Source organism: Ovis aries, chromosome 6 (assembly GCF_016772045.2).
Source record: "Ovis aries strain OAR_USU_Benz2616 breed Rambouillet chromosome 6, ARS-UI_Ramb_v3.0, whole genome shotgun sequence".
NCBI lineage: Eukaryota > Metazoa > Chordata > Mammalia > Artiodactyla > Bovidae > Ovis > Ovis aries.
The window spans coordinates 85,264,765-85,277,540 of NC_056059.1; the positions used below are offsets into that span (position 1 = coordinate 85,264,765).

The 12,776-nt window shown below is 40.3% G+C and overlaps 1 protein-coding gene and 2 pseudogenes across 3 annotated transcripts in view; all 3 read right to left on the bottom strand.

Annotated features, from left to right (window-relative positions):
• LOC114112219 (UDP-glucuronosyltransferase 2B18-like) overlaps window positions 1-5,245 on the bottom strand; it is a 30,757-nt gene extending 25,512 nt beyond the window's left edge. Inside the window, exons 1-2 of one of the 3 annotated variants that reach the window (XM_060417158.1) lie at window positions 5,066-5,245; window positions 379-423 (exon numbers count right to left, since the gene is read on the bottom strand). Coding sequence is in view for 1 of the 3 variants with exons in the window: in XM_042251473.2 (XP_042107407.1) it covers window positions 379-1,108 (730 nt within the window). In the remaining 2 variants the exon portion in view is untranslated. Of the gene's footprint in view, window positions 1-378 lie in introns of all 3 variants that reach the window. The other 2 variants (XM_042251474.1, XM_042251473.2) reach the window with 2 other exon arrangements.
• On the bottom strand, window positions 1,540-7,929 carry LOC121819787 (UDP-glucuronosyltransferase 2B31-like; annotated as a pseudogene).
• A 3,146-nt stretch (window positions 7,930-11,075) lies between these two features.
• On the bottom strand, window positions 11,076-11,790 carry LOC121819788 (UDP-glucuronosyltransferase 2B4-like; annotated as a pseudogene).
• Between the last annotated feature and the right edge of the window lie 986 nt (window positions 11,791-12,776).

A 12,776-nucleotide genomic window follows, 5' to 3' on the forward strand; every position in this document is an offset into this window, starting at 1 on the left:
GTGTTTGCATAATATTTGCTGGACTGAGGGTCATTTTATATTTTTATTTCACTGTTTCACTTATTTGAGATAAATTTGTGTCAATTTATATTTAGACAAACTCAACTTCCAAGGCACTAGGAAAAATAAGACTTCATTCTACCAACTAAAAACATGAATTACCTAGTCGTTTCGCTGCTAAGTGATAACTGACTCTTTTCAACTCCGTGGACTAAAGCCCAACAGGCTTCTCTGTCCATGGGATTTCCCAGGCAAAAACACTGGAATGGAATGCCATTTCCTTTTCCAAGGGATCTTTCTGACCAAAGGATCAAACCTGTGTCTCCTGCCTTGGCAGGTAGATTCTCTACCACTGAGCTATCAGGAAGCCCAACTTACCTAGTACTTCACTGTAAAACTGATTCCACTTCTTATCGTTGTATGCTGTGAAGAAAAGGTCAAAATAAAGTGTGTAAAACATATTTTTGACCCTCTCCAGGAATGTCATGCGATCACTTAATTCTGAAATCATAACAGGTACATAAGATGGTGGAAATGGAAGTCTTCCACTATTCCTTTCAATTATATGGCCAGGTGAGGTGTAATGACTGTACACGAATGGTATTTTAAGTAATTCAGCCAGCAGTTCACCACAGGGTCCAACGGCATCTGCAATAAGGATATCAAACCTTGATTCCTGTAGTTCTGTCATTAATTTCTTGTTGGAAACAGCGTCTTTACACATACTTAGAGCAGTATCAAAAAATTCCCAAAATAAACTTTTCACTGTTGACAAATAGGACCAAAAGGAACCTTTCGCCGCGTATGTCCATTCCTCAAGAAGACGTTCTATAAAATTCTCATAATCACTTTTTGTTAAAGATACAGGAAAAGTCTCAAATCTCATAGTAGATGGTTTGCTGGAATTAGGAATAGTGGAAGCTGAAGATATCAGAACAGTCACCTCATGACCCCTCGTGACAAGTTCGTCCAGAATTGTCTTTATATTCATCCAGTGACTAAATTCCACCGGCCACACCAGCACCTTTCCACAACTCCCACCGCTAAAGCAACAAGTCAGCTGTAGCAGCAGCAGAAGCGAGAGTCTTTTCATAGACATCTTGCTCATATGCAGTCCTTTAAAAATAATTACTGTAAACTTTTGCTATTGCTCAGGCTTATATCCAGAAGTCATCAACCAGAAGTTAAATTATAACTCCTATTCCTTAAAAAAGTAGATTACATGAATAGTCAGCAGATGTGGAAATCAAGTGAAAAGGCAAAGTGCAGAACGTTTCGAGATTATACAGTGTGTTTAGTATTGATTTGTCAGTGCTGTCACCCATCTTGTACACACACACCAATTATATTCTATGAGAAAGAAGACTAACTAGTGTAAAACAATAGCAAGTGAGAGGCTCTTATGTCTGCAGTCACTTTGACACAGAATTAGAGATAAGGTGACATCAACAAGATGGAGGGTTATGAGGTCACAACAATTGTTTCCCTCACAGAAACAGGAAAAACAATAAACGACCAACTTCAAACCAATGTAGATTATTTTGGGAAAGTTCTGGACTAAAATGGAAAAGTAGCAGAAATCCTGCAGTTTGCAAAGACTGAAGATGTGTGTTGATTTTTTTAGAGCAATATATTAATTCTAAAGATATCAATTAAGTTTGACTGGTCAATTCTATAATTTATGATCACTATTGCCATATTGATTATTTTGTCTGAATGATCTGCCTACTGATGACAGTGGGCAGTTAAAACAGAAGGAGACGACAGAAGATGAGATGGTTAGATAGCATCACTGACCCAATGGACATGAGTGTGAGCAAACTCTGGGAGATGGTGAAGGACAGGGAAGCCTGGTATGCTGTGGGCCATCAGGTGATGTTATCAGGTTGATCAGTAAACATAGGAAAGCCCACCATAGGGATCTCACAGCAGATGGCCTTGTAAGTGCTGGTGGTTCCACCATGAGTTATAAAGCCTTTGGTTTTTGGATGATCTAGCATTGAGTGATATTCAGTACAATTATTAATAATAATTCAGAATAAAACAAGGTATGGGCCTTATAAGGCACTGTAAAAAGCAATGTTTTTAAGATAACAGATGGTTACACACAGGAAACTACATTTAAATTGCTTTCAGAACTCACAGCCGGAAACTCCTGTCTGCTGGAGAGATAAGTGAAGACTTTATGAAAGAAGTGCTTTGTCACTTGGATTTCACAAGTGAATTCAAGATTGGCAGAAGAACAGCTCAAATAATACTCTGGGTAAAAGAAACCACATATGCACAAAGAGGGGTGCCGGGAGCCAGTGTGAGGAATCCCACCCGTGACAAGGTCATGAGGAAGGAAGCTGACATACTCAAGGCGTGCTCAGACTTCAGGGACCCCTCTGGAAATTCCTAAGCATGTATCCCAACAAAAATCTGCCAGCTTTTGTGCTCTGCTTTTCCACTCTTCTGACATTTTCTGGAAAAAGTCAATTCAGGGCTTTAGTCTTCTGCATTTGAAAGAGTGTTTCAATCCAAAAAACCCTCTGATGGCTTTCTAGCCTGCCTGCAGGACTCCTACAGCTGCGCATGTGATTGTTTGAGGCCTCCTGACCACAGGAGGCACAGGAAGCTTAAAACATCCTAGGAACGTAGGGGCTTCCGAGGAGTCAAAATCTTTAGAATAGGACTGATTAAAGGTTTCATTTGTTGAGTCAATGCTTGCTGCCAAATTTTCATATCCTTTATTTTTAGATATAGTTGGTATATAGAAAAACAAGTAGTAGACCTGGTATTAGCAACATTAGATCTTTGAGTTAAGTACCTTCTTTGTTATAACCCACTGCACCTTTGTTCTATAGAGATGTAACTTTAATGCTTTAAGGAGATGCAGATTAAAGAAAAACACTTCAGGGGAAACAAAATTAACATTCATTAAGGAAGAGAGCCAAAAAGTGTTAACAAGCCTCTTGGCCAGAAGATAATGTAAATCACCTGAGACCTTTTGTATACAAAATGATGTATAGAAAGAGTCTGAGCTGCAAACGCTACATAATTTTGTGTTACCCACTGATCTCCGTGTTTTATCAAAAGTATAAAAGGCCTTCTGAACAATAAAGGATGGGGCCAGCTTCTCGGACCAGCTTCTCGGGCCAGTTTCTCAGACCAGTTTCTCGAACTAGTCTCTCGGCCTGGTTTCTTGGGGCTCTGGCTCCCCCCGTGTCTTTCTCTCTCTTTCTTCTTCTCTCCCTTTCCGTCTCTCTGCTCTTCACTTTAACTTCAGGCTGAATCTCCACCTGGGGCGCGGAGGCTCGCCAGGTCTACTTACTTGCCCTGGCTGTTAAGACTCGCACGAAAGGGAGCTTAAGGCAAGGCACCCTTAGATATTCAAGCGGGCGCCGGCGGCCCAACGTAGATGGTGCAAATTCCTTGTCTGGAATTTTATTGGCCTTCCGTGTAAACCAAGCTATTCAGCCCTCTTCCTCCACTTAATCTTCTTACTACACTATAGTTTCTTAATCTAATCTTATATTAATAAATAAACAAGTCTTTCCACGCCAACACCGTCCACCCTACGAATTCCCTGGATCCACCGGGGCTGGACCCCGGCAAAGGGGGCATTCAGAAATATATTCTCTAAAAGATTAAGGAAGTCATTTAATTTGATCAGAATGGTGTCAAAATCACAGAGAGGGTAATGGTAGTAACTGTGGAACCAAAGAAAAGAGAATCTTCATTTTATTAAAAAATATGCTACCTCTTCATGGAAATGATTATGGATTTTATTTCTGTAGAAAATGGAGAGTCACTGGTAATAAATAAGGAGCTATTATTTATCAGTAGTATTTAAAATGCTCGAACACAGGAGAACCAATAGGTGTAAGGAAAGCATTCAGAGGTAGAACAATAACCCATTAAGCCACTCACTGTTAGAAGCAATTACAGGCAAAATGAAGATATTTTAATTTGGGGCATAAGGGATATGACCAATGTATAATACAGTGCCAACTATGATATGTTCTCCTTCTCCCCTCTAGTGTTGGGAGTAAAAACACAGAAGTAAATTTTCTTTCTGAATGTCTTAATAATAAACACTTGATTAGTTTGTTTCCTATTGAAGTACTATCACTCTGCTCAGCTGTTAATCATGTTTTTAGGATTTGTTCTGCCAATATTTACCAAGAAGGTCATTCTGGGGGAATTCAGTTATACAGGCAAATACTGGGTCCTAAGGTGTCTGGCTTTTTGCCATCGTATGTCCATAGAACCTGTTAGGGTAAAAAAAAAAAACCTTATTCAATTAGTTTAAAGTTATAGCATTAGGATTCAAGAGATTAAAAGATAACATTAAATGTCTTCCGTATGGCATGTAAGGAAGAAAGGATGCGTGATCATAAGCAACGATAACTATTAATGCACTGACATCAGTAGGAATAGTTACATTTTACATACTTATTACCATATTCAGTCAGCTATGGAATATAATCATGACCATTCACACATGATGGCATAGGCAAATGATGTTTACATTTATAAAGGAAGCCTTTTTTTGTAATTTATAAGTATCAATAAACTGTTGAAAAAGTTCCAACTTTGTGATAATAAAATTTATTCAGCTGACCATGAACACTTTAACAATGAACCACAAAGGAGTGACAGTGTCAATCTGTAGTTTCTATGCCCAGTACAAAAGTAAGGTACAGATTTTGGAATTCCCAATCAATTCTCATGCACTGGATTATAATTTATAGTGTTTAACCTCTATTTGCTCTGGAAATGTAAAGTAAGTCTGATAGCAAAGTTAGTAGTCTGATAGCAAAGAAACAGCATAGGTCATTAGGAGAAGATCACAATATCAGAGAGCAAATTATAAAAGTAGTTCAAAATATCCAAAGACCTCAGGGGAATTTTATGTATTAGAAAATAAGGTACCACTCTATTTTATGGAGAAAGAAGCTGCTGAATCTTTTCCATGCCACTTTCCTTATGCTTGATTCCTTCCTACAGTCCCTCTCCCTCCTCAGTCAGAAGGAGCAAAGTGACAGGTTAGAAGCAGAGTCCATTAAGGGCCAGACCTTACCACGCACAGAGCTTACTTAAGGGCAGGACCCTGCCTTCTCTTCGAGCTTCCTGATTCAGACTTTGTCAGGACCAAGTCACCAGGGAGGCTGATGTTTCTCTTTCTCTAAGTCACTGTGTCTGGATGGGATCTGGAGGTCTCTTAAGGAGCCCTGACCATCCGTTCTCTGAATAGCACCCTGCAAAGTACACTGATAGGGCTACTTTAAAATTTAGGGGAAATGAAAGGGGTCAGGATTATCTGGCAAGCACAGTCTGTACGATGCATTCCAGACTTATCACTGTTGCATAATGTCTCTGTGCTACTGCACTTACTGTTAAAATTTAACAGGAGAATAATTGTATGTTTACTGTGTCCTCAAGAGTCCTTCAATGAAAAGGAACAAATGACAAAGCAGAATTTGATGGTTTATTTTCCTGCCCACAACCCTATTATAATATCAAAATTCATACTGGATCTCTTAGATGTGTTCCATTTTGATAATGTTAATCCAAAGTATTGTTAATAAAAGATACTCTAAACTACCATCAGTCAATCAGTTCAGTTGCTCAGTCATGTCCGACTCTTCAGGACCCCATGAATCGCAGCACTCCAGGCCTCCCTGCCCTTCACCAACACCTTGACTTTACTCAAACTCATGTCCATGGCGTTGTGATACCATCCAGCCATCTCATCCTCTGTCATCCCCTTCTCCTTCTGCCCCCAATCCTTCCCAGCATCAGGGTCTTTTCCAATGAGTCAACTCTTCGCATGAGGTGACCAAAGTACTGGAGTTTCAGCTTCAGCATCAATCCTTCCAGTGAACACCTAGGACTGGTCTCCTTTAGGATGTACTGGTTGGATCTGCTTACAGTCCCAGGGACTCTCAAGAGTTTTCTTCAACACCCCAGTTCAAAAGCATCAATTCTTCAGCACTCAGCTTTCTTCACAGTCCAACTCTCACATCCATATATGACCACAGGAAAAACCGCAGCCTTGACTAGATGGACCTTTGTTGGCAAAGTTATGTCTCTGCTTTTGAATATGCTATCTAGGTTGGTCATAACTTTCCTTCCAAGGAGTAAGCGTCTCTTAATTTCATGGCTGCAATCACCATCTGCAGTGATTTTGGAGCCCCCTCAAAATAAAGTCTGACACTGTTTCCCCTGTTTCCCCATCTATTTCCCATGAAGTGATGGGACCAGATGCCATGATCTTCATTTTCTGAATGTTGAGCTTTAAGCCAACTTTTTCACTCTCCTCTTTCACTTTCATCAAGAGGCTTTTGAGTTCCTCTTCACTTTCTGCCAAAAGGGTGGTGTCATCTGCATATCTGAGGTTATTGGTATTTCTTCCAGCTATCTTGCTTGGTACCAGCTTGTGCTTCTTCCAGCCCAGCGTTTCTCATGATGTACTCTGTATGTAAGTTAAATAAGCAGGGTGATAATATACAGCCTTGATGTACTCCTTTTCCTATTTGGAACCAGTCTGTTGTTCCATGTCCAGTTCTAACTGTTGCTTCCTGACCTGCATACAGGTTTCTCAAGAGGCAGGTCAGGTGGTCTGGTATTCCCTTCTTTTTCAGAATTTTCCACAGTTTCCTGTGATCCACACAGTCAAAGGCTTTGGCATAGTCAATAAAGGAGAAATAGATGTTTTTCTAGACCTCTCTTGCTTTTCCCATGATCCACTGGTGCTAAGTCGCTTCAGTTGTGTCCGACTATGTGACCATATAGACCCCATAGAGCAGCCCATAAGGCTCCCGTATCCCTGGGATTCTCCAGGCAAGAATACTGGAGTGTGTTGCCATTTCCTTCTCCAATGCATGAAAGTGAAAAGTGAAAGTGAAGTCACTCAGTTGTGTCCAACTCTTAGCGACCCCATGGACTGTGGCCCACCAGGCTCCTGTGTCCATGGGATTTTCCAGGCAAGAGTGCTGGAGTGGGGGTGACATTGCCTTTTCCTCAGATATTGGCAATTTGATCACTGTTCCTCTGCCTTTTCTAAATCCAGCTTGAACATCTGGAAGTTCACAGTTCACATTTCTCTGAAGCCTGGGTTGGAGAATTTTGAGTATTTCTTTACTAGCATGTGAGATGAGTGTAATTGTGCAGTAGTTTGAGCATTTTTTGGCATTGCCTTTCTTTTGGATTGGAATGCAAACTAACCTTTTCCAGTCCTGTGGCCACTGTTGAGTTTTCCAAATTTGCTGGCATAATGAGAGCAGCACTTTCACAGCATCATCTCAGGATTTGAAACAGCTCAACTGGAATTCCATCACTTCCACTAACGTTGTTCATAGTGATGCTTTCTAAGGCCCACTTGACTTCACATTCCAAGATGTCTGGCTTTAGGTGAGTGATCACACCACTGTAGCACTTGTCATATATATTTTGGTTTTTATAAATGTTTGAGTGAAGTTGGAGTTATCATAATAATTTACCTTTCTTGCAGAAATTGTCTGTAATCACACCTTTTATATTATTTAAGTGACTCATTAAATATTTTTCCACTATTAAATTACTTTGCTTACCTTTTGTGGAATCTGAGCAAGAGCTGATGCAATCATATTGGCCCTTTCTTCTGTTGATAACCATTGACTCCAAAGAAAACACCACAATGTCTTTTTCTCCAGAGCTTGGGAAAACTTTCACTGCCTGTGGAAAAAAAAATTGGCTTCATGTGGGGAAATTAACAAGATGACTCTAGTCAGGGCCTCTTGCCCCATGCTCTCATGCGCTCTCACCAATGTTCTGTAAACAATGAGTCTGCAATGTTACGTAAGAGATGAGATCTGTAACAGATGTAGGACTGCATGTGCATATCACGAGGTACTTACTGGTCATGGGCTGCTTTGTGCAGTAGACCTGTCGGAGCTTCACCATGAAAGCCCTCACTGCTGCTGCACTGGGGCTACACTGGTGTGACCCATGGTTATGTTACATGAGATTATGTTAAGGCTAGGTTATGGTTATGTTATGGCTGCTGCTACAGGTACTGCATCAGCCAGGAGAGAAGCTGTGTTATGGCTGTCGTGCCAGTCATGAGACAGTAAACCTGTCTGCAGTTACTGTGGCTCCCTGATTCTCCTTCCAGGCTCTTAACTGGTGCCTTGCCTACCCTGGGTTCAGCGAACAGTGTGAGCTGTATGAATGGCAAGAAAACTGGCGTTGCAAACAAGATCAGCAAGACACTTCATCACAAAGGAACAACAGCATAGCTAACATATTGAAAAGATTGCTCCAAACATCTCAGCTCAGTTCAGTTCAGTCGCTCAGTCGTATCCAACTCTTTGAGACCCAATGAATCGCAGCATGCCAGGCCTCCCTGTCCATTACCAACGCCCGGAGTTCACTCAGACTTGTGTCCATCGAGTCAGAGATGCCATCCAGCTATCTCATGCTCTGTCGTCCCCTTCTCCTCCTGCCCCCAATCCCTCCCAGCATCAGAGTCTTTTCCATTGAGTCAACTCTTTGCATGAGGTGGCCAAAGACCTGGAGTTTCAGCTTTAGCATCATTTCTTCCAAAGAAATCCCAGGGTTGATCTCCTTCAGAATGGACTGGTTGGATCTCCTTGCAGTCCAAGGGACTCTCAAGAGTCTTCTCCAACACCACAGTTCAAAAGCAACAGTTCTTCGGCACTCAACCTTCTTCACAGTCCAACTCTCACATCCATACATGACCACAGGAAAAACCATAGCCTTCGTTAGACAGACCTTAGTTGGCAAAGTAATGTCTCTGCTTTTGAATATGCTATCTAGGTTGGTCAGAACTTTCCTTCCAAGGAGTAAGTGTCTTTTAGTTTCATGGCTGCAGTCACCATCTGCAGTGATTTTGGAGCCCCCCAAAATAAAGCCTGACACTGTTTCCACTGTTTCCCCATCTGTTTCCCATGAAATGATGGGACCAGATGCCATGATCTTCGTTTTCTGAATGTTGAGCTTTAAGCCAACTTTTTCACTCTCCACTTTCACTTTCATCAAGAGGCTTTTGAGTTCCTCTTCACTTTCTGCCATAAGGATAGTGTCATCTGTGTATCCAAGGTTATTGATAATTCTCCCGGCAATCTTGATTCCAGCCTGTGCTTCTTCCAGCCCAGCGTTTCTCATGATGTACTCTGCATATAAATTAAATAAGCACCTAAAGAGAGAAAACTGGATATATTCTAGAATCATTAGAATTGTAGCTTTTTAAAAGATATTGCCATCTTAATCATTCCTAAAGTTATGCTTCAGTAGCATTAAGTGTATTCATATAGTGAAACCAATCACCAGAACTTTTTGATCTGGCAAAAATTGAAGTCTATGTCATTAAGAAACTACAATTTCCTCTTTCCTCAGCCTCTGGCAGCCATCACTCTGCTTTATGTGTCTACAAATTTGACTAGGCTGGATACTCTGGACTCTTCTTGTACTTGTCTTTCTGGACTAGCTTATTTCATTTAGAGTAAAATTCATCTCTGTTGTGTGGTGTGTCAGAATTTTCTTCTAAAAGCTAAGTAATAGTTTCTTACTTGTCTAATTCAATGAAACTATGAGCCATGCTGTGTATGGCCACCCAAGTCAGATGGATCATGGTGGGGAGTTCTGACAAAATGTGGTCCACTGGAGAATGGAATGGCAAATCACTTCAGGATTCTTGCCTTGAGAACCCCATGAACAGTATGCAAAGGCAAAAAGATAGGACACTGAAAGATGGCCTCTCCAGGTCAGTAGGTGCCCAGTGTGCTACTGGAGATCAGTGGAGAAATAAATCCAGAGAGGCAGAGATCTGGCAGGTTTACAGAGAAGGCCTCCAATAAACTCAAAATTTGGTAGCACTGAGAGAGGAAATTCTAAATTCCAATAGGTGCCAAGATGAGTCATGTTTCTGCTTTCCTCATTATCTCAAATGTTGTAGTGGGTCTTCCTGAAAGAAAAAACAAAATCAAATCTTTGATGAAATGACTGTCTTGTCATATGCATGTATTAGGCAATTTTTGTGAAAAGGCTTGGAATGTTTTGGCCAAAGATGTTTCAAAGTGTCTGTTTTTTGATAAAGCAAATACGTCTGTGCACGTATAGTATGCAATACTCATGTATGCGTGCTAAATCGCTTCTGTCATGTCTGACTCTCTGTGAGCCTGTGGACCTAGTCGTTCTCTAGGCTGCTCTGTCCTTTGGATTATCTAGGCAAGAATACTGGAGTATTAGTAAGGTAGACACTGAAGTTTATGAAGGCAGATACTGAAGTTTAGTAAGGCAGATATATAATTGCTTGGAGAAGTCTTAATCCTTCAATGGTTGTTTATGGCTTCCTGGAATGCTCTATACTAGTAATGGAACACAGGGTTCTACTTTCAGTATTTCATAAATTTTTCCATAATATTTATGAGTTTGCTGAACCCTGTCATGCCCTCCTCTAGGGGATCTTCTTGACCTAAGGATTGAATCCACGTCTCTTAAGTCTCCTTGATTAAGATTCTTTATCACTAGTACCACCTTGGGAACCCATAATATACAATGTAGTGTAATATAATAAGAAAACTGAGCTACAAGTAGGAAAAAGTAGGAACAAACAAGTAGGAATAGTTTCTAAGTGCTACCTAGATACTATTGCTACAAATATCTGTGGGACTCTTCAATATACGTGTCTTCGTTAATCAAAAAATTTACGAGTTTTCTAGTGATGCTTTCTAAATTAAAAAAAAAGAAGTTTAGTAAGGTAGATATATAATTTTTTGGAGAAGTCTTAATCATTGATATTGTGGTTTATGACTTCCTGAAGTGTTCTATGCCAGTAACGGAACACAGGGTTCTACTTGCAGTATTCCATAAAAGTTTCCATAATATTTATGAGTTTGCTGAATCATTTTGCATTTTCATTTCCTTATTTTACTTAGAGGAGACAAGTTTCTGTGACTTTATGAGAATTCACTTTCAAACGAACTAGAAAAAATAAGATTTCATGCTACCAACTAAAAACAGGACTTACCTAGTATTTCACTGTAAAACTTACTCCATGTGTTCTCATTAAACATTTCAACCAAAAATCAAAATAAAGTACAATGGTTTTTGACCCTCTCCCTGAATGTCATATGACGACTAATTCAGACAACATAACAGGTACATAAGATGATAAGAATGGAAGTTTTCCACTAATCTTTTCCACTGAATCACCATACAAGAAGCAGAGATTTTACAAATAAAGATACTCTAGGTATCTCAGTGAGAAGCTCCCCACAGGATCCAATGGCATCTGCAAGAACAATGTTAAACCTGATTCCTGTGTTTTGTCATAAGTCACTTGTTAGGAACAACATCTTTACAGAGATCCTTAAAAACATCAAAAAATTCCCAGTATAAACTTCTTACTAATGAAAAATGTGTCCAAAAGAAATCTTTTGCCAGATATGTCCACATGCTGACCAAATGCTTGATAAAATTCTTACAATGTGCTGTGTGCTGTGCTTAGTTACTCAGTCATGTCTGACTCTTTGGGACTCCATGGACTGCAAACTGCCAGGCTCCTTTAGCCAGAGGAAAAGTCTCATATTTAATAGGAGATGATTCATTGGGATCAACAAGAATGGAAGTTGGAGGTGTCAGAAGAGTCACCTCATGAACCCTCCTGACAAGTTCATCCAGAACTGTTTTCATATTCATTCAATGACTGTATTCCATTGGCGAAACCAGCACCTTTCCACAACTTCTAGAGCTAAAGTAGCAAGTCATCTGTTGCAGTACCAGAAATGAGAGCCACTTCATAGACTTTTTGCTCCTGCAACTATTACTGCATTCTTTCACCAGTGCTCATGCATATATAAAAGGAGAAATCAAACAGGAAGTTAAAGTATAATTCCTGATTTATAATATGGGAGTTTATATATTTATAACATAATGCAACTCAACTAAGTACATTATATTAATTGTCAACAGGAGTGGAAAGCAAGTGAAAGGGCAAAGAGTAAAACACTTCTAGGTTATACAGTGTGTTCAGTATTGTCAGCGCTGTCACTGATCTAAAAGTCGATGAGTTTATACATGCAAATCCACTGTTATGTAAGAGACAAAACTAGCCTGAAAACTGTAGCAAGTGAATGTCTGCAGTCTCCTTCAATCAGAGTTAGAGTTAAGGTGATGGGTTATGGTCCCTAGGGTTGCAAAGAGTCAAACATGACTGAAGCAACTTAGCATGCATGCACACAGCAAGATAGACCATTTGAAAGTTGCAACACTTGTATCTCCCACAGAGAAATAGCAAAAACTACAAATAGTGAAGTCACTCAGTCATGTCCGATAGTGAACAATATGTTGGGAAAGCTCTGGACTATAATGAAGAAGCAACAGAAACCTGGCATGATTGAAAACTGAGAGTGGTCATATAGAAAATGTGGGGCTGATTTTACCTGCATTACCCCATCCTCCAGTTCAGAGATTCTGGGTCTTGTGGCTAAGATCAAGTGTAGTATTTGGACTTCCTAGGTGGCTCAGTAAAGAATCCACCTGCAACGTGAGAGACCCGGGTTCAATCTCTGAGTTGGGAAGGTCCCTAGAGAAGGGAACGGCCAGAATAAGGTATTCTAGCCTGGAGAATTTCATGGACTGTATAGTACATGGGGTCGCAAACAGCTGGACATGACTGAGCTACTTTCACTTTCAGGCGGCTCAGTGGTAGAAAGAACCCCTCTGCCAATGCAGGAGATGCAAGAGACATGGGTTCAATCCCTGTTTGGGAAGATCCCCTGGAGTGA